General features: G+C 47.7%; 1 protein-coding gene across 1 annotated transcript in view; it reads right to left on the bottom strand.

Annotated features, from left to right (window-relative positions):
• The window catches only part of KIF26A (kinesin family member 26A), a 95,952-nt gene extending 78,138 nt beyond the window's left edge, over nt 1–17,814 (bottom strand). The window contains exons 1-2 of the mRNA XM_041476371.1: nt 17,522–17,814; nt 17,120–17,365 (exon numbers count right to left, since the gene is read on the bottom strand). Coding sequence (XP_041332305.1) covers nt 17,120–17,365; nt 17,522–17,575 — 300 coding nt within the window. The 5' untranslated portion in view covers nt 17,576–17,814. The remainder of the gene's footprint in view (nt 1–17,119; nt 17,366–17,521) is intronic.
• Between the last annotated feature and the right edge of the window lie 1,860 nt (nt 17,815–19,674).

Here is a 19,674-nt window from a genome sequence, read left to right as displayed (position 1 = left end):
CACACTAACTACCAGGGTAATCACAATATGATTACAGGGTGCTAATTATCTCTTATAAAGAGTTAAAGACAATGAAGTACATGTAATAAAGATTCATATGCAGGTTTTCACTGACCTGAAACAGCTTCATACATTAGGAGGTTAACATTACTGCAGGAACAAAGCAAACAGTTACATCTACATGATAAAATACATGAAACCCAAGAGCCAGATGTTGGGTCCTTTCATCCAGGAAGCAATTATTTAATTCCTGGGAAAAGACGATCTCTCTTGTTATTTCATCAACACATAATATAGTGTTATATATATAACACTATATAATATAATCTCAGAACAAATCTGGCCTTGTCTGGGTACAAATCTGCAGGACTGCACAGGGTCGTGAATCAAGGGTCTTCTTTTCCTGCACTGCCATTGCTTCTGGGCAGTGAACACAGAGCAACTGGAGATATCCTCGGTCCATATCTCTGTCTCCCCATTCATGCACAACAGCACAGACCCCAAGGAGGCTGTAAAGAAAGACTCTGCTTCCCCTCACACCCCTCCAGCAAGGCCAGCTCTCCATGGCTAAGCACAACAGGGAATGCCAAGGAGCTGCACACCCTCTCCACCACAGCTGCTGACCTCCAGCTCTGAGACACAAAGGGTCCCTCAGCCACCAACTAAGGGCTCCCTGATCCAAGCACCATCAGAAACTGCTGACCTTTGGTGAGTAATTTTGGCCACACCATCCTCATCCTCACTGCCCCCCTCCCAGATAACAACACTCACCACCTCTCAGGAGATGGACAGTCAACAGCCACCACCAGCACCCAGCCAAAGATCACAGAGTACTTGATTACACAGGACCCTACACCACGAGCAATTCAGCAGGTTTGCTAACTACACCTCAAACAACGCAACTGAAAAAGCACATCCCTCTGCAAGGTTACTCCAAGGCTGTCACTGGATAAACCAGCCTGAGCATACCACATGTAAGGTACACTCCTAAACAAGGTACAACAGATAGGAGCACTTAATAAACACAGCCATTAACTAGGAAACATCCCTGCAGCAATTAAAAGTTTGCAAAGTACTACAATGTACACCTGGTTATTGCTCTGACATCTGCTTAGGTTTTCTGTGTATTTGTAAGTGAGACCAAACAGGAAGGTAATTGAGTTTATGGGCATTTCATGACCAAAATGACAACAAGGTACTGCTAATTGTTCATGAAAAATGGCATAAAAACTCAAATGAAGCACATGTAGTGTTTGAAATGCTCAAAAGTTAACACATTTTATAATGAACCATATATGACCAAATGGTGTTTCTCCTACTAAAGAATAAAATTATTCTAAACTAAGGATTTCATCATAAAATTACACAAAATTCACAGTCTGAACAATTGCAGTTGTGCTGAGCACATTTTAAGACATATGGCAACTTTATAATGCTCATCGGGGATGAAGAGCTAGAATTCTGTTGCAGATTTTGAATTTAAGACATTTCACATAAAATTGCATATCTCAGGAAACAAATTGATTGTTAAGTGTGCATCCTCATAATGTTGCAGACGATATTTGGCATATGTAAATATGACTACCACAAAATATGAATCCTATTTTCAGTACAATTACCCAATTGTTTTAGAAAGGCTCCAAGTAAGTTTTAAAAAAGTGTGTGAAGGCATCATTCAAAGTAAACAAATATAACACGAGCTGCCTTAACTTTATACAGAATTACTGCAATATTATTCAGCTACAATATGTTATCCAGTGTTCACAAGTGAATGCCCCAATTACTATTGTAAGTCTGTCATTTAAATAGTTCCTTCCTGTTTAAAATGTGGAGAGCCAAATGCATTTTCCCACCACTAGGTATTGTGTAAGACTCCTTTCTCTTCCAGCAAGCTGGCTGAAGATGGATGAGCTTCCAAACTGATATCATTTTTAATTACGTGTTTTTCTCTCATTACTAATTTCCTAAACATGTCTCTAATCTCGCGGTGAAATCTCTGAGCGCAGTAGGTGTATCCACATACATCATGCTCTTGAAAATTAAAATGAGATAATGATCAGGACTGCCATCACAACATAACCTGAAACAAGCAAGATACATGAGAGGTGATACATACTCATAAGACTCTGATCTCAAGTGTTTCTGAAAAGCAGCAGCAGTTGGATGGTTTCCATCCTTCCTGCAGCCCCTCTTGAAGCCAGTACACAGCTAGTGGGGTCTAGGAGAGGGAGATGCTCCAAGCCACCTCCCACCTTGCACTTTCCACCAGGCATTTACAAGCTCATGATGCCAAATGCATTTCCACCCCTTCCCCTAAACACTGCACCAAGAAGCACTGTGTGCCTAAGGGAGCCAGACCAGCTGCTCCTCTACAGAAGATGGGCTCAGGTGTCCCAGTTCCCTCCTGCTCCAACAGCTCCTTCCACCCAGGCCAAGGTCTCCTGAAGGGGCTGCCTTCTCCGGGAGCACAGGAGAGCAGAAGTGTTGGAGGCAGCCTCACCCAGCAGACAGGTAGGGAGGCACACACCCACCAGAAGGGGTCACAGCCCCAGCAGATGCTGCTGCTCCACCAGATGCTCTCCTGGCAGGCACCGGGACTATGAATAGACTCGCCAGATTAGGTCAACCAAGTGCCAGGCAGCCATTCCCATGGGATCCCTCTCATTCCTCAGATACCTCTCACCTGAAAGGCACTGCACAGCTGAGTTGCAGCATTCCTTAACCATTAAACCAGCAGGGCAAAACCGAAGCTTTTTGGGGGGTTGCGGGGGGGAAGCAAAGAAAACAAAAACAAAAGGGTAATTGTCACAGGGCTTTCTTCCCAGCTAAACACTTCACACACCAAATTCCTAAGGGAGTGATGCTTTCAGCACATCAGCTGCCTTCTCATCAACTGACACTTCCCAAATAAAGGAGGAAAATCCTAGAACCGTTCAGAGTGGCTGACATTTAAGGAATCAAATAAAGCAAAACCAGATAAATCACAACCACTTAAATAAGTTTATATCTTCTAAGCAGTCTTAAAGTATGTCACAAGTATGATTCTGCCCACTCACTCAAAGAAAAGGAATCTCTGCTGTTTTGCAGCCAAAAATATGAAAGTAGAGAGGGACTTGAAATAGGCTTGAAGTGCACACACCAGATTAATGCTCATAAAACCAGTGCATGTCTAAGGAACACCAACACCAGGGCTCTGGTACACATGCATGCAAGTCTGTAATCACAGGCTGATCAAAATGCATGTGCTAAATGGGGTAAGCTTATCTAAAAATGTAATGCTAGCTGAACTGCCCTGGGCCCCTAGGGAGGCCTGCAGCACAGCATGAGTGGGCTGGAGCTCAGATGTTTTGCTGTATTCACACATGCTGCTGTGGAAGCTGGATGATGGAAAAACTACACAATTTCACATTTTCTTCTCAAAAAAAAAAAAAAAAAAAAAAACAGTCCACAAAATTTCATCCTGTTTTTTTTTTTTTTTACCTAAAAAATCAGGATGAAATTTGGATCCACTGACCAGGATCAAAAGCTCTAAATTCAGTCTTAACTTCCTCAAGAACTTTATGAAGAAATTCCTACAAGAACCCCGGTTCCTCTTGGAAACAAACACTTCTAAACTTCACTCAGCAAAGGGAAGGAAAAGCTGAAGGATGCTCCCGTTTTCTCCTTCCCACAGCATCTTGGGAGGACCATAAAGAGGACACCTACAGACCCCAGCTCCACCAGACCTCTGCTTTGCACCACCCACCCCTTGACTGGAAGCTGGGAGTCAGGGTAAGGCTGAATGCACAACACAACCCTCGACCTCAGGTGGGAGGGAGTTCACTGAGCACCGAGGGCAGGGCGAACTTTCATGTGACTCTGATGGGTTATGACTGGGCTCCTGCTCCTCCTTATTCCTCCTCAGCATTTGCTGACACCTCCTTCCCAACCAGAGGGACAGGTTCTTTACGAGGAGCCGTTTCACCTTCCCCAGTTAATGTCTTAATCCACAGACTGAAGCAGGTCACATTATCTACACTTATCAAAGACAACATCATGCTTCATAAGCTATTTTTCTGCTTCAGTAAGGAACAAGCACATTTTATTTCTTACTATGTTTACCCATTACCTCACTGAGCTGCATTATTGTTAGTCTTTCTGAGGCTCTCCTAGAATAGGAACGCATAAAACAGGATTTCCTCCAGCTCTGCATACCTACTTACTCCACAGTCATTAGTGACATAGGACTGGATTGAACAAAGACTTAACATCAAATGAGCATTCAAAACAGCCAAGAACAAAAATATATCTGCCTGGAACACCGCATCTGTGTTTTGTCTTTTGAAAAATGCCAATGAGGCGAAAATTCGCTTTCAAGACCACTTTTACAGGGACGTTTTCCTCAGAAAAAAAGGACTTGCAAAACACTTGCATGTGGGACATGTATCCCAATGGGCTCCAAATTAAGTTTACAGCAGTTTTTATACATAAATCTGCAAATCAGGTTGTCCTCTTTCTGGAGATCAGATGTAACTTAACTGCTGTCAAAAGGAATTCTGCAGAAAAGACCCAAGAGCTGCACAAGAATCCTCCAAAACCCTAAATCCAAATTGTCTTCCATGTGATAACAAGCAATAGCTGAAATACCCAAGGGTAGGTTAACTATCCTCAGAACTCAACTCTGAGGTTTTTAAAGTACCTATAACCATTATTTTAAGGAAAATTTAGAGATATGTGTGTGTAAGAAAAATACAAGTGATATTGTTCCAGGATTTGTAGAAATTAAGGATACTGCTTGGGTTCAGTGTTTAGCTTCCAAAATAACCTTGGCAATCTCTTAAAGACCTCTGTATGGGTGCAGTACACAAAAGCAGTGGCAGCCAGCAGGTTGGGAGGCAATGCAGGGATGCAAGAGGAGAAACAGCACGGGCTCTCCGCAATGCTGTCAGCTCCCACCTGCCCCAGGACATTTCCTACCTCTGCCTACAAACACAGCGATTCCCCAGCCGCTAAGTAAACAGCCTTTGAAGATAACAAAGCTTATTGCAATCTCTCACTGATGTCACTCCTGCACTGTACTCAGCTGAGCTACAAAACTCCTGGGTTAACTCACTGGACAGGCCACTCCAAGAATCACTCCTGGGTTAACTCACTCTGTAAGACCAGGATTACCTTAACTCTCCGTTGTTGCACAGACTTCAGGAATCCTGTTCAGGTACAGAAATAAGTATGTTTTTCACTCAGTGAATCTCTGGTTTTTTCTCGTTGAATAACCAGACATTTTTCAGCTCACTTCCTTAGCAGCAGGTGGACCATTTCTTACCATAATGCTTAGTGACACAGCTTTCCCAAAGCAAGCACAAGCACAGCCTCTTGGAAGAACGGAATGCCACGGACAATTTTCTAACACTGGCAAACAGGACTGTTGCTCCAGTCACAAGAAGATAAAATCAGATTGAGCCTGGACCAGTGTGGTATGATTTTTGGAGTGGTCCTGTCCAGGGCCAGGAGTTGGACTTGTGGGTCCCTTCCAACTCAGGATATTCTATGATCCTAGCAAGAGAAATTAAAATAAAAATCATAAAAATAAAACAAAAAAGTAGGGACTTCCAATGAATCACCTCAGAGGACAATGTCTTTGTGTTCTCACTTGTGTTCACTTCCCTGGGTTAAGTGTTCTGCATTTCAGTTCTTTAACTATCTACTCCACACTTCTCACTGCACCCAATCCTCCAAGAGCCAAACCCTCCCACAGGAATAAAACACTCAGTGAAGAACTCAGGGTGAGTCAGGAAAGCCAACCCTGCATATAACACATCTTTGGTGTCATCAAAAGACTTGGCAATAAGAAGCTTAAACCCAACTAAATTCTTACTGCACGAACAGAGTTATTTTGCTTTTGAGCTGCATGTGCTTACGAGCAACCATGACCAGAATAATAAAAGAATATACAGCACAAATCTGTGAACAGGAGCTCAAGTTGTGCCTGAATGTTCACACTCCCTGTCAGTCCCAAAAGCAAGTTTCTTTTAAAAAGCCTGAATATTGTCAGCCAGGGCTTTTTGCCTCTTCAGTAAGCTATACCACAGTTATAACAAATAGATCCTGGCACTACCTCCACACACATACACATAAACAGGCAATTATGTTCCCACTGAACAGAAAAATGAAGAGGATGTGCTGGAGAAAAGCAGACAGAGGTAATGATACCAACACAGAGAGATTTGGAACACAGACATTGACCAGTTCTGCAGTCTGGCTTCCTCTGCAATTCACCTACGTAAATCAACTGAAACTGCACAGAGCAAACAGGCTTCATTTTCCACCTGTTAACACAGGTTATTGATTCCACTGTCAATAAAAGAACCACGATGCAAACTGCTATGAAATGAAAATCCAGTGTCGCATGTAAGCGGAGACAGAAGTAGGGAGATGTACATTCAGGACGATGTATTGCTGAAAATACTCTTCCCTGAAACCAGCTATGGCTCCCCAAAGGGTTGTTACCAAAGACATGACGACTTCCCACTGCCAAACTGCCCTCAGGGAGCCAGCGAGACTCAGCCAGGGTGTTGCTCCTCGTGATCAACTGAGCAAATGCTGAGCACAAACTCCACCTTCCACACAAAAATCAGAGAAACCCATTCACAGCCTGTGTTTCACAACAGGTCACCATGAGAAACTCTCTCAACCACACAAATATTCTTCTCATCTTTAGCTCTTTGTGGATGTCTCAGATTTTAAACGTGAATAACAAGCAACTTCAGCAGAGGTCAGTCAAGCAGCAGTAAGACTGCACGAGGTGGCAGGTTAAAGCATCTCATGTGTACAAGAGTACAAGTATGAAATTCAGAAAGGGCCCCCAGGGATCCCAATGCAAGACATGAAGATGTAATTAAAAACCATAAATCCATCAAACGAAAAAAATGTAAACTTAATGTATTGACTCATATATTTTTCTTCCTTGAACATATTTGTCTTACTCTACACTCATTTGGAGCCTACAAATAAAAAACTAAAAGTATCAGAAGAAATATTTCTTAATATGTAAAAAGTGAGTACCAATAATAAACGCTTGTTACTTTATTCTTACAGATAATTGCCAAAAGAAGCTATCTCAGCAGTCTGCTGAGATTCTATGCATATTATGAATTATTTCAGCTGTATGTCCTCTACAAAATCCACAAAAGGACAGTATCTTACAGTGTTTCCATGCCACTCAATCATTCACACAAAATTACCCTTGTAAGAGCTTGTTGGAGGAATGTCAAATGTATTTCCCTGCCTTCACAACAAAATCTCCAGAGAAAGACAAATAGTTCACAGTTACACAAGTTACACTAACACCTGAACATTTTAACTACAGATTCTGGGTTTAACTTTGAATTTTAAGCTACAGGCAAAATAGTTGTAGGCCAAATCCTGCCCCATGTTTGGCCCACAGCATAGTTTTCAAGATATCTTACAAAAGCTCTGCAGTACCTGTAGATCATACTAAGTCTAAGGAAATCTTCTAGAAAGGGTATTTGGGAAAAACCAGCCCTTCCATCTTCTGCTCACTGACCAGAGAAGTAGCACCAAGTATTGCCCAGAAATGACAGTGGCAAAGACATTTGTCCCTCACCTCCATCCTTCAAAGGCCAAATTTTGTAGAGCAAATTTGTCTCTCATCATTAACAAGCGTTTCCTTGGAACCAGGTTTCCCAGAGCCACACAGCACTATGGGAACACCATGGGTGACCCAAAAGGAGTAGAGGGATTGAAACAAGGATGGCCAGATTTCCTGATCACACAAGCCACTTGTTAGTCCTCAAGTTTCTGACAATTGTAAAGACTGTCACATTACACAGAGTCTCTGGAGACAGCTCCTGCTGCCCTGTTTTGGGGTGGGAATTGGACATGTGCCATCAGGCTGGCATAGTGCCATTGATCTCAACCACTTCAGCAATCTCACCTCCTCCAAACCACTCAGCTGAAGGCCATGTGATGTATCCTGGGCATAGACACCATTCCTGAACTCCTCAGGAGCCACATAACAGCCATGCAAAAGCACCAGGCAACTCCTAAAAAGAAATTTTTAGTTGATATAGCCATATGCAAGCTGCAGGAAACTGCTCTAGTCTGAGATCCAGAACAGCAGCAATGCCAAAAGGAGTAAATACATGCTACAACATACAATACAGTGAGAACAGCATAAGGTAATAAAACCAGAATACAATGCAAACTGAGTACATTTAACATCCCAAATGAGTTCAAACACAAAGCCAAACGCTGCCCTCTTACAGCATAACCAGCACTGATAAATTTATACACTCAGACAGCAACACAAACCGTACTGTAACAAATTATACATTGCAATAAAACAGGAAACACATTTGAACATAACCTTTTGAATGCTGTGAGAACCAGGACTAATGCTTCTCTTTCACCTTTCATACTGACAGCCAAATTAATGCCCAGCCTAGCCAGAAGTATCACATTTCAGTTTTGTACAGAAGGCCTCCCATCCCATTCACCCAGCAGTGTAAAATCCCTCAGCACCATCAGGGGAAGATTTGCTAAGAGCAAAATGAAAATTTATCATCTTCCCACAGCTGTCCAGTGTTCCAGTCAGTCCTGCACAGGTACTGATGTTTGGTAATAGCAGCCCAGCCCCAGCCAAAACTCTGAGCAGCTTGCAAATTCCAGGAATGCTGATCAAGGACAAAATTTAAGACTTGACTCAAAGAAGGAGGTTATACTCACCTAAGCCTCTTTTTGTGAGCAACAGCTGAGATTTCTCTGATTCATTGTACATTAGGGCAATGTACACAGCAGTCAGACTCTTGGTGATAAAACAAGCACACAACAATGGCATTATGCTGCCTAAAACAGGTGGATATATTTACACCAAACATTTTTTTGTCCAACATGAGAATGAACATCTGCCAGCTATGTCTTAAAGGCTCAAGGAGCTTCAAAGCAAAGTCAGTCCAAAGAACTATATGCCAAAGATTTACATTCCCTTTAGCATATCCTTGAGAAGAATATATTACTCCTGCTAAGTGACATATCCCCACCATATTCCAAAATGACAGCAATAATAATTTGAAGCTTTGCTCTTAAGTTCCTCTATAAAATTTACTTTCTTTCCATTTAAAACATCCTTAATGAAAAACTAATAATTAATACACCTTAGCATAAACTTCAACAGCAGAAGGAGGGACTGAAGCCACTGAGAACCCCCAGTTAACAAGGCCACACCACATTTCCACAAGGCAGCTTTCCAGTTCCATCACAGGGAGGCATTGTGCAGTATGCAGATAAAACCTTTTTGGGTAGTGTCAGCACAGCTTTAGGCCCTGCTCCCAGAGCTGATCTGACACCTGCTGCTTACTGAAGCTCCACCTCAACTGAGCACACACCACAGACCTTCAGTCTCCTTCCACAGCCTCACCACCCCTCTCCTGGTGAACCAGCAGATTTTCAGGACTACCTTTACAGTTAACCTGAAGTCCCCAGATTTTTTAGCTCTTTCTGCTGTTGCAGTGATCCCAGTTCCAGAAACCCCTCCCCAACACCTGACCTCAAAGTTCAGCTGGAAGTCACAGAGTCCACTATTTTCTGTGTCCCTGTGCTGTATATTCTTGTTATGCACATTTCGGGAGCAGTCAGCTCTACTAACAGCAGTTGATGATATTTAATGCCATACAGGCAAGAGAGAGTCCCCACCACAAAAAAAAAAAAAAAGTTTTTACTGCAAATGAACAAAAGATGGAAGCATTTTCTCTTTGCTGAGCAAAGGAGAAATTAAGCCCCTTAAACTGCTTGCCCAAATTCACAAACTCAGGGACAGATCCAGGGGTTAATTCAGATTTTGCATCCCTGCAGTGGGACAGTTCCTGTTAACAGAGGCAGCAGGAGATATGATTCTCCTTGAAGTAAGGCCCAAGTTTTCTCCTGTAAGTCACTATAAAAATTAGCAGACACTTGTAAAAGAAGCCAGGCAGGTTCCAATCAGAGGCACAGCCAGCAATAGACAAGATTCCCACCTTCTTAATGATGCCTTCCACCTGGGGGTGTACTGGACACGTAAACACAAAATAACTATTCCAGTGCTGCAGGTTTGCGGTCAGAGGACAAGGAGACAAATCCAGACAAGTCAATTGCACTGATTTTCAGTAAATAAGAACGAACAGATACAGTACTTCCAAGCGGACAGCTGCCTGCCGTACTCAGTGTGACCAATGTCCAAACAGAACTAGTTCCTGAAGGTAATCCAATGTTGAGAAAGGAAGCAGCGTTGGCATGGAAAAATATTCCATAAGACATGCAGATGCTTTCAGAGAGGTTCTCCCTGTCTAAGCAGGGTGAAGCAAAATCTCTGCTCACTTTTCATGACAAAATGTCCATCTGCCAGCTGAAAAGCCAGGGACTAACTGGCTGTTCCCTACATCAGCATCTTCACTGTGGTAAGGACAACTCAGGCCCAAAGAGTGCAGCTATTTCAGGGTACCCGAGCGGCAGGAGACATGTGAAGCAACTGTGAACATTGTAGGCAATCCTGGTCATGGAGGGGAAAGAAAAAAGAAAATCCCAGTGGTTTCAGTCATCCGCACTCTTATACCCTGCAGTGCCAGGTCCACAGCAGCAGCCACTATCAGCTGCTGTGAGCCAGGGATGAGGAGGAGGAGGAGGATAACTACTGCCTCCAACAACCTCATTGTTAACAAGTCAGAGGTTGGGATCACTGTAGGTGGAAACTCTTGGCAAAAACAATAAAGCAGCTACTACATATTTCAACAGGTTCAAAGTAACCTCAGATGTTAGCAGCAGATGCTCTTTTCCACCCCCTGGGATTTTGAAATGGTTTATGTGTTTCCTCCCTTTCCCCTAATAGGGCAGGGTGCTGAAGGAATTAGCCAGAGAAAGAGCCAGAGAAACACTAATTACCCTCAGCTACCCGGGAGACCACAGCACCTTCAGCTAATTGTGCAATCCCCACTCCCCCACTCCAGATCCCCCAGAGAGAAGGTCTCTTGCCTCCAGCATCCAAACTGCAAGATAATCCCTCTCACCTGTATTTTAAAAGGGCATGCTTGAAAATCCTAAGTGTCTAAAGCAAGCTCATTACAATTAGTTTCCGCAGCCTATCCCGTCACACCGGGAGCGAGTGCGCCACGTCAAAGAAGGAACTGCTCCTGTCAACACATCTGACACAGTGCTGTCACTAACCCTGTTATTAGACTGCACACGTACCTGAACTCCACATCTGAGCTCAGTGCCTGGAGCACTCCACAGCCAAGTCTCTGCAAGAGTCTCTCTCACAAAATTAAATATTAAATGTGCATCTTAAAAAAATGCCCCGTAGTTTCATATTTATTAGCTAAGACATTACTTTTCCACTTACGCATTTTTGAAATGTTAAATACAGAACATTTTAAGGTGCATTTAGTGCTTGTGAAGAGCACTAAAATCCAATGAAAATTGGATTCCTCTAGAGAGCAATCTTTAAAAGACAGCTCTCCCACTCAATTCCCCTTATCCATATCAACCCAGATGCAGAGAGAACTCCCATGAAAATAAGAGCCCCTAAGTAACAGAGGACCCCAAATTTAGCCAAGACTCAGCTGTATCACCATTGTGACTCCCACATTCCAGGCAGTAAGGGCTACCCCAGTAGTAAGGGTTGACACACTAACAGGAAACAATGGGCACAGGCAGGAAAATTCAGCAGGGACTGCTCCTAAAACCTCCTAAAGGTCAATTCCACATGCACCTCAAGTGTTGCAAGAAGCCCCCATATGCTCTGAATCCTTGTTCTTTCAGGGAAAGCACAGCCCTGCAGGCAAACACTGAGGACACAGAGCCCTCTCCCAGAGTCTTCCACTTGCAGCACAGGCTCCTGGAGCACCCAACAGTGCACAGTGAGGAGACAGGTACTGGAAGCCAGGGATCACATGAGCTCTCCTTGCCTCAATCGCTGCTGATAGCAGGCAATCAGAGTGGCCACGGTGGGAATTACAAAGCATCCCTGACTCTCACACATCAAGACTACAGTCCTCAATCCCATGCCTCTCCTCTCAGCCTGGTTTTCCAAAGCACTTAGAACTACTGCACAGTCGTTCTTTCCATCCTTCTTACTTACAGCCCTTCTTAACAGCTTTTGGACCTGGCAAATGATCTAAAATTGAGGTAGAAGGCTCAGAACAAGTTCCTACAACTTCCACAAACTATGAGAGAAACTGGGCAGTATCCACGTGTTATTAGTTGCTTGGCAGAAGCCAGATGTCCAAGCTTACTGTCAAACAAACAGTGTGTGCAGCTACAGAGAAGATGATGCCTCTTATGGAGTCATCTGGGACAAGGAGGGAACAGCTGGGATTAATGCAGAAGGATGGGGAGAACAAATACAGTCAACATCCATCCTACCAAACCCTCCTTCCCTAGTTCTGCTGCTGGTGGGAACAGGGAGGAGTTATTTAGCACACAGGAGAAACCCATAGGAAAGAGCCTGCCCATCCCAAAACTCTGTTCTTCGTCTCCCCCTCAGGTGATGCCACCACCAGACCATCACTTTGAGCAAAAGGAGAAGTGATGGGAGTTCAGTCCAGCACTGCCTGGGATCTGCACAGGGAAGACAAATCCATGTAAACAGTACATCTAAAGCCACTGTCATCTTCCCTTTTTTCCAAGAGCAGCAGCTCTTGGAAAAGTTCTTCCTCCAACTCTGGCTGGTGTAACACTGAGCCCTGACATGGATAGAGCAGGCTGGGACTTGGCTTAGCTCCCTCAGATGATTCATGGCTCATCAGCAACAAAGGCATAACCTGTCCTGGTCACTGAGGCTCCCTACAGACCAGAGCTGGCAGCGTGATCCTTTGTACCCAACTGCAGTTTACCTGGGCAGCTGGGAATACAGGACTTTTTAGGTATTGAGGAACAAAAAATTGCCAATTCCACCAGCAATTCAGCCACACTCTCTCTTCTTTGTCCTTCAGGCCCTTGGAACCTGTTCAGGGGTGTGCTTCATGTAACACACAGTGCAGATAATGCAACAAGGGTAAAAATTTAGAACAAAACAACGGAACAGGGAAGAAAAGAAACTCTTAAAAACTAAGACAGCAAGAACTTCCTGAACCCAAGCTATAACACAAAATTAATGTTTCTGCCCTGTTTAATGTTGCCTCTAGCACCTGCCTGCACTGGCAGTAGGTACATAAACTGCTCAGACTGGGGGTGTCTGGAGTGGGGACAAGTGAAATGTGGTGTTTGAACCCCTGAGCTGATGATCAAAGCTAACCCCTTTCAAAGTGAACTTCTGCTGGTCTTGGCCTCCTTTCAGTACCAATAAAAAATTCTTCCAATACAGTATACCTGGACACAAACATTGCTTTGCTACAACCAAAATATTTACACCAGTATAAATCCCTTCTGTGGATGTAGTTGCATCCGTGTGCGTATTCCTAACTCCAGGAGAGCTTTTTTCCTCTGCTCATACGGGATTAACTAAAACTATTTCATAGTAGCTGTATATCCTTAAGGCTATTGCTTGTGCCAGAGGCAGCACAGAGTTTACCTCCAGAAATGCAGCTACAGGAGCACATCCCTCATATTGAACAGTCCCTGCCTCTCCCCTTCCTTGTGCAGACACACACCTCAGTCTGACACACCTCTGCAGAAATGACAGCATATTTGGGTTTTACCTAACAGGGGCAATCACGCAAATTGATTAATTAGCATTTGTGAAACACAATGAAGAATTTAGGTGCTAAGAAATATTATTACTAATTTAATTTACATCCCATTCAACCCTCAGTGTCTCCCTGAAACTGCCAACAATAGTGCCAATTAGTGGTAATTGTGGTTTGTGACAAGGCTATTTGCCAACTGGGAGTGAAACACAGACCACCAACTCATTTCCCATGGATTGTCCCACAGCTGCCAACAGCAACAACTTCCAGGCACAGCAACCTGCTCTCCACTCCAGCCAGAACTCTGGCAGTAGGAGATGCTGTATCCCATTACCAACTCTCCAAGGACACAGCCTGCAAAACTTTCAATTAGGGATAAACCAAGACACCTTGTTTTTCCCTCCTACATTAGCTCAGTACACGACCCAGTAACTGATGCCAACACTGCAATACCAAAATGTTAATCTGGGATAATTTCAGATTAAACTTTACTTGGCCCCATCCACACTTAATGAAAATCACATTTTGATTCACACACAGGCCTCACTGTGGTAGAAAACTGTAAAGGCAGCAGCAGTAAACTGCAAGGAACTGAGAGTGTAGGATGCAGTAAATCTTGTGTTTGGGAGACTGTTTAAAGAGTTTTAACATAAGCAAAGAGGTGTATCTTTTTATCAGTTGTCCACAGAGATTTGGAGGACTTTGAAGACACACAAACAACTAACAGTATTCTGTAATCAATGCACATCATCTGAGCAGTGAAACTTTAAATTATTTATATATTTTAAATACGTCTAATTGAAAGGATAACAACACAAACTGTATGAATCATAGCCCTCTCAAGTAATTAGATTTGTTATCCCTGCAGACTGCAAACAGTACTTGGTTTTCTATTCTAATGTGAATTCAACCCCTTGTCAGCTGCCCCACGCATGAGAATACACCTCCACTCTTTCATCAGGAAAGATATCAACAGCAGGAAACTAGCCCTTCTTTCATCTCCGAGGCACCCACCCACCTTTCCAAAGGGTTTGCAACCAGGTGTGGAAGCCTTTCTGAATCTGTGCTGAAAGATCTCTTAATTATTATGGCAAAGGAGGTAAATCCTTTGAGAGCAGCATGCTCCAAGCAGTAGCCTTCTGGTGTTTACCCATCCAGTAGTTGCTTAGTTTGACAGCGCATTAGAAGAGCTTGTAGGAAACTTGGGACTTGCATTGTATGGGCATGAAACTCTAACAGAGAGGAGCTGCTTTTTCAGATGTCTTGTTATATAATTAAACAAGAAGGAGGGGTGGGCGGGGGGGGGGGATCGAGCAAGCTGCCTTTTTGGCACAAACATTACACAGTGCTCACCCTGCCAGCCTATTGCATCAGATTCCCACCGCACGGCAAATTCACAGCAGCTGAGTAGCCGAACCCCTGCCTATTATCTCCCGCTAGCCTACTTCACACTCACAAGGCAGCAAGGACAACTGTTTATTGCATCCTCCTTCCTGAGGAGCTGCTCACCACGCCAGGACTAGAGGGAATCTGAGCTTGCAAGTAGGTCTCACAAGTGTCAGAGAATGCAGCTCTCAAGACATTTCAACCACCAAGCCTTACTGCATGCTGCACAGCGAGTGAACTCCGGCTACCTGTTACTCCGTGCTCAGGGCTGCCCAGGGTCTGACACCGTGATAACTCCTATTTTATTACCTTCCTGGGCATGCTTTGAAACCCTGCAGAAAGGGGAGATTCATTTACCCATCATCGAGTGCTTATCAAGGAAGTCCCCCGAGACTTGCAGGAAGGAGACCACACAAACAGGCCTTTGCTCACGGGTCTCCTCACCTGAACACCTGCTGAGGCCCCTGACTCTCCTACACTGGGAATTTTTTTTCCCATGGCAGAGATCCGCTCACAGATAGGACCCAATTCTTTATGGCAGAGGCCCACCCCAACACAGGAACAGGGGTTTCTGTGCCCCTCATTGAAGCAGCCTATCTCAGGCACTTCACAAGGGAAATTAAACTTCTTTCCACCATCTGCAACAATCCAGAAAACAAAAGGTCCAACAGTCCTGAATCCAATGAGATAAGATATGTGACCTTTTACAGCACAGAAATAAGAGCCTACTCCTTGCCCAGCAAGCCAAAAGAGAGACTCCTGTCGATTTCAAAAGGCTTTGGATCTGGCCTGAAAGTGCAAACCTCACTGTGCATTCGGACACTGCTCCACAATGCACTTCCAAACAAAACTATATTTAGATTCAATGGGAATTCTGTAGATCATACAGGAACTCTCTGAATGAAAACGAAGGTCAGTAGGGTTTGGCTTCCTCTTCAGACCCTCCCCCCCATTCTTGCAAGCATCCAGATAAGCATTGTTTAGAAAACAATACATTACTTCCAAATGTTATCAAAACCCCAACACAGGTTTTGTGTGTTCTGAAACAGAATCTCAGGGCCTTCTGTTGCATTTTGCCCCATCAGCTAATTCTCAGGATCTCTTCAGATGTCTAGGCAAGAATCTGTATCAAGACTGTCTTTTTTCACCTTTCAAAATCTTTGCTCTACCTGCTCTGACAAAGAAAAAGCAACAAGGATAATAAAAGCCTTTGACAGAAAAAAAAAAAAAAAAAAAAAAAACAACCACGGAAAGGAAAAACCCTGCAGACAATTACAATACATGCTAATAAAGCTGCACCTGTGTAAGAGGGAAACACTTGGCATCCTCATGCACTTTCCATTCCCTACCAGGCATTAAGTGCCACCGTGCAAGCACAAACTGGAGGAAAATGACACAACCAGTGCTTGCCCGAGGGACATTAAGGACAGGAGTAAGCGCATCAGCCAGGCAGGCACGCTCAAGCACCCAGAGGGCAAAAGCACAGCCCACTCAAAAATCATCCGTCCCACTCAAAGTTTCCTCCAGCGCCACAGACACAACTGTTTGATTCTCAGCTGCACTTTACGGGCTTCTCGGAAGGAGGAGCTGAACGCCTGCCACCGGCAGCTTCTCTTAGTAAGGATGAAGCCAAATCCCAGTCGTAACACCGAGCCGGCATCCCCGGGGCAGTGTCAGCAGGGCTGGGCGGCCCCGGGTCCTGCGGGGGCACACGGAGCTCCCCCGGCACCCGGGCTCTCGGTGCGTCCCGGACGGCACCTGCACAGCCGCTCCTCGCCTCTTTCTCTCCTGTCCCCAAACTCCCTGTTTCATTTTTAACTGTTTCTGGCAGCCGGTGGCTGCAGCAGCGGCTGAGCGTCCAGCCGCACAGTTTCGCTTTTTGATAGAAGTCCGGGACGGGGAAATCCTTGAACTTTTGAAGAACCCTCCCGGGTTGGAAATCACCGGCTTTGCCGTCACGCTCCCCTCCCAAATCCTTTGGGGATGTACCTGTGACCCCGTGCGGGCCGGGGCCAGGCTCCAGCCCTCCAGCCCCCCACCCTCCCCCCGCGACCCCCGGCGGGGCTGGGCGCTGCACTTACCGGCGGGGCGTTGGGCGGGCAGCCGCCGGCAGCCAGCCGGGCCGCCTGCCTCCTCAGCTCGGCCAGCTGCGCCTGGCAGCTCCGGCACCAGCCCCCGGCCACCGCCCGCTCCAGCGGCCGCGGCTCGGTCCCCGCGGCGGCTCCCGCTCCCTCGGGCGGCGGGCGGCTGGCGCAGCGCTCCTCCTCGGCGGCGGCCGGCGGCCTCTTCCGCGGGGAGAGCTCCCGCACCCCGCTCCCCTCCGCCACCTGCGGAGACAGCACAGCTCAGCAACGCGGGACGCGGAGGCAACGCTGCTCCCACCCTCCTCGCGAGGAGAAAAAAAAAAAAAAAAAAAAAAAAAAAAGGAGAAAACTAAGGAAAAGCTCAACCGCGGGGAGGAGATGAGTGTTGTAGGAACTTACCCCCGGCGCCCAGGGATCAAGTCCCAGAGCCTTCCTGCCGGCGGCAGCGATCATGATAGCGGGGGATGCTCCCCTGCCCCGCGCCCCGCTCCGCTAGTGCGGGCGGCGCGGTGCCCGGCGGCGCGGCCGGCCCGGGGCGCCCATAGCGGGGCGGGGGTCAGGGGTGCCAACAGTGATCGGGTCCCCGCCGCCCGTGCTGCCGCTCTAGGTGATGTTGCCTCCCATATTGAGACGGGAACGAAATTTGGGATGGGAGAGGGAGGAGTGAGCTCCCCACGGCGGCACGGGGAAGGACCCAGAGCACCGGAGCACGTCGGCAAAAAAAGCTGGAAAAGTGCTCCGAGGGCAGGGGAGGAGGGACTGGACTGGGCTGGGCTGGGCCGGGGCGGGCTGGGGTTCGGGTTTAGGTTTGGGATAGCGGCGCGGGGAGAAAGATGCCATTTCATAGAGACCCTACGGGAACAGTGATAAATCAGTGTGACTTAAGTCGTTGCTTCCTTCACACTCTTAACACCCAAGTTCCTCGGGAGTCGGGAAAAAAGGGCCGGGCGCGGGGTGCGGTCCCGCCGCAGGGCGCGCAGTCAGAAGAGCGGCGCTGGGGGAGCGAGGGTCAAGGGTCCGGCCGGGGTCCGCTCCCTTCGCTCCGCCCCGCGGCTGCCGCCCTCCTGCGCGGGCTGGGATACGATGCCGGGGGGCACAGGCCCCGCGGGACAGACTCTCCCGCCGCTCGGCGGGCGCGACGGGATGCTCCTACACGCGAAAATTGACCTGACAGATGGAGAAATTAACGTTCGCAGCTAATTGTCTACTTGGCTGCCGCTGCGGCTCGTATATTTAGCACTCTTCTCCTGTTTTTAGTTTTTTCCCCCCCAGAGAGCGGAGCGCGCGCCGCTGTCTGTCACGGGGCCGGGGCCGGCGCGTGCCCGGGCTCGGCGCGCCCGCCGTCCCTGTGACCAGAGCGCCCCCTGCCGGCGCCGCCGCGCCCGCGGTCCCGCCCGGGACGGGGCAGCCGAGCCGGAGCCGGAGCCCGGGCCCCGCGGGGCCGCGCCGGGTGACGGCGGCCGCTTCCCCGGAGATGCCAACGCGGCTGCTGGGCCCCTTCCCCGCCGCCGCGCGAGTGGGTGCTGGTGGCGCGTGGGGCAGCGTCTGTGGTGAAGTGGGCATCGCCGAGCACAAAGAGTGGGAAAACACATATATATGGGGGGAAAAAATAATCCCGCCCCAGGCAGCACCTTTCCGCCACCGCTTGAACTTTTCCGCCTCTCCCAGCACGTGTGTGAAGCGCCTCACCGGCCCCACCCCGAAGGGTGCATGCCCTGGGGACGTGGGCGACAAGCCCAGCCCTGAGGCGCGCCCCGCACCCCGGGCAGAGAGAGCCCCCCTGCACTGTGATCGCTACCCCCGCCTGCCCGCACCGCCCGCCGGCACCCCCGGAAAATTGGGGTGCGGGACTAAAGCGGAGACAGCGGGGACACGGGCTGGCACCCGGGGGTTGCCGTGTGCCCCTCTTGGGGCTGGCGGGCAACCAGGACTGGCACGGACACACGCACCAGGGCGCCGCGCCCCGGCTCCCTTCTCCCGCCTGCTCGGGGTAACGCTGCTCTCCGGGAAGTTGCTCCGAAATTTCCTGTGCCCAAACAACGCCTGCAAAACCCTCCCGCGGCTCCAAGGCTCGGGTTGGACGGGGCGGGGGGTAAAGGGGTGGGCTCCCCGGCCGACGCTGGGCTGAGCCGCGCTACGGGGCTGAGCATCTCCTTTTCTGAGTAAGTACAAAACCCTCCCAGAAACAGCGGGATGCGGTGCCACCACTCGCCATCTGAAACCGGGGTCACATAAGGTGCCGCGGTCCCCACGGGGAAGCCCCAGGAGGGGTCTGGCAGCGCGGTTCTCCCGCGCCCCTCCGCGCCGCTCCGCGGAGCTGCCAGGACTGTTCGTGGTGCTGAAACCTGCCCGACACCGCCGCCCGCAACTTCGCACCGCCAAGTTTGACACCCCCTTCCCGTGAGCCGGCCCCCGATCCCCTCTCGGGCCCCAGCTGCCCCGGACCGCGGCAAGATCCCCTTACCCTGGCTTTCCTCCGCAGGAGGTGGCTGGTGAAGCCGAAGATGATCTCCGAGTCCAAGCACAAGGCTCCTATCTCCAGGAGGCTGGGA

The sequence above is a fragment of the Pyrgilauda ruficollis genome, unplaced genomic scaffold (assembly GCF_017590135.1).
Source record: "Pyrgilauda ruficollis isolate IOZ18807 unplaced genomic scaffold, ASM1759013v1 scaffold38, whole genome shotgun sequence".
Classification (NCBI taxonomy): Eukaryota; Metazoa; Chordata; class Aves; order Passeriformes; family Passeridae; genus Pyrgilauda; species Pyrgilauda ruficollis.
This window is presented reverse-complemented; position numbering and strand designations above follow the sequence as displayed.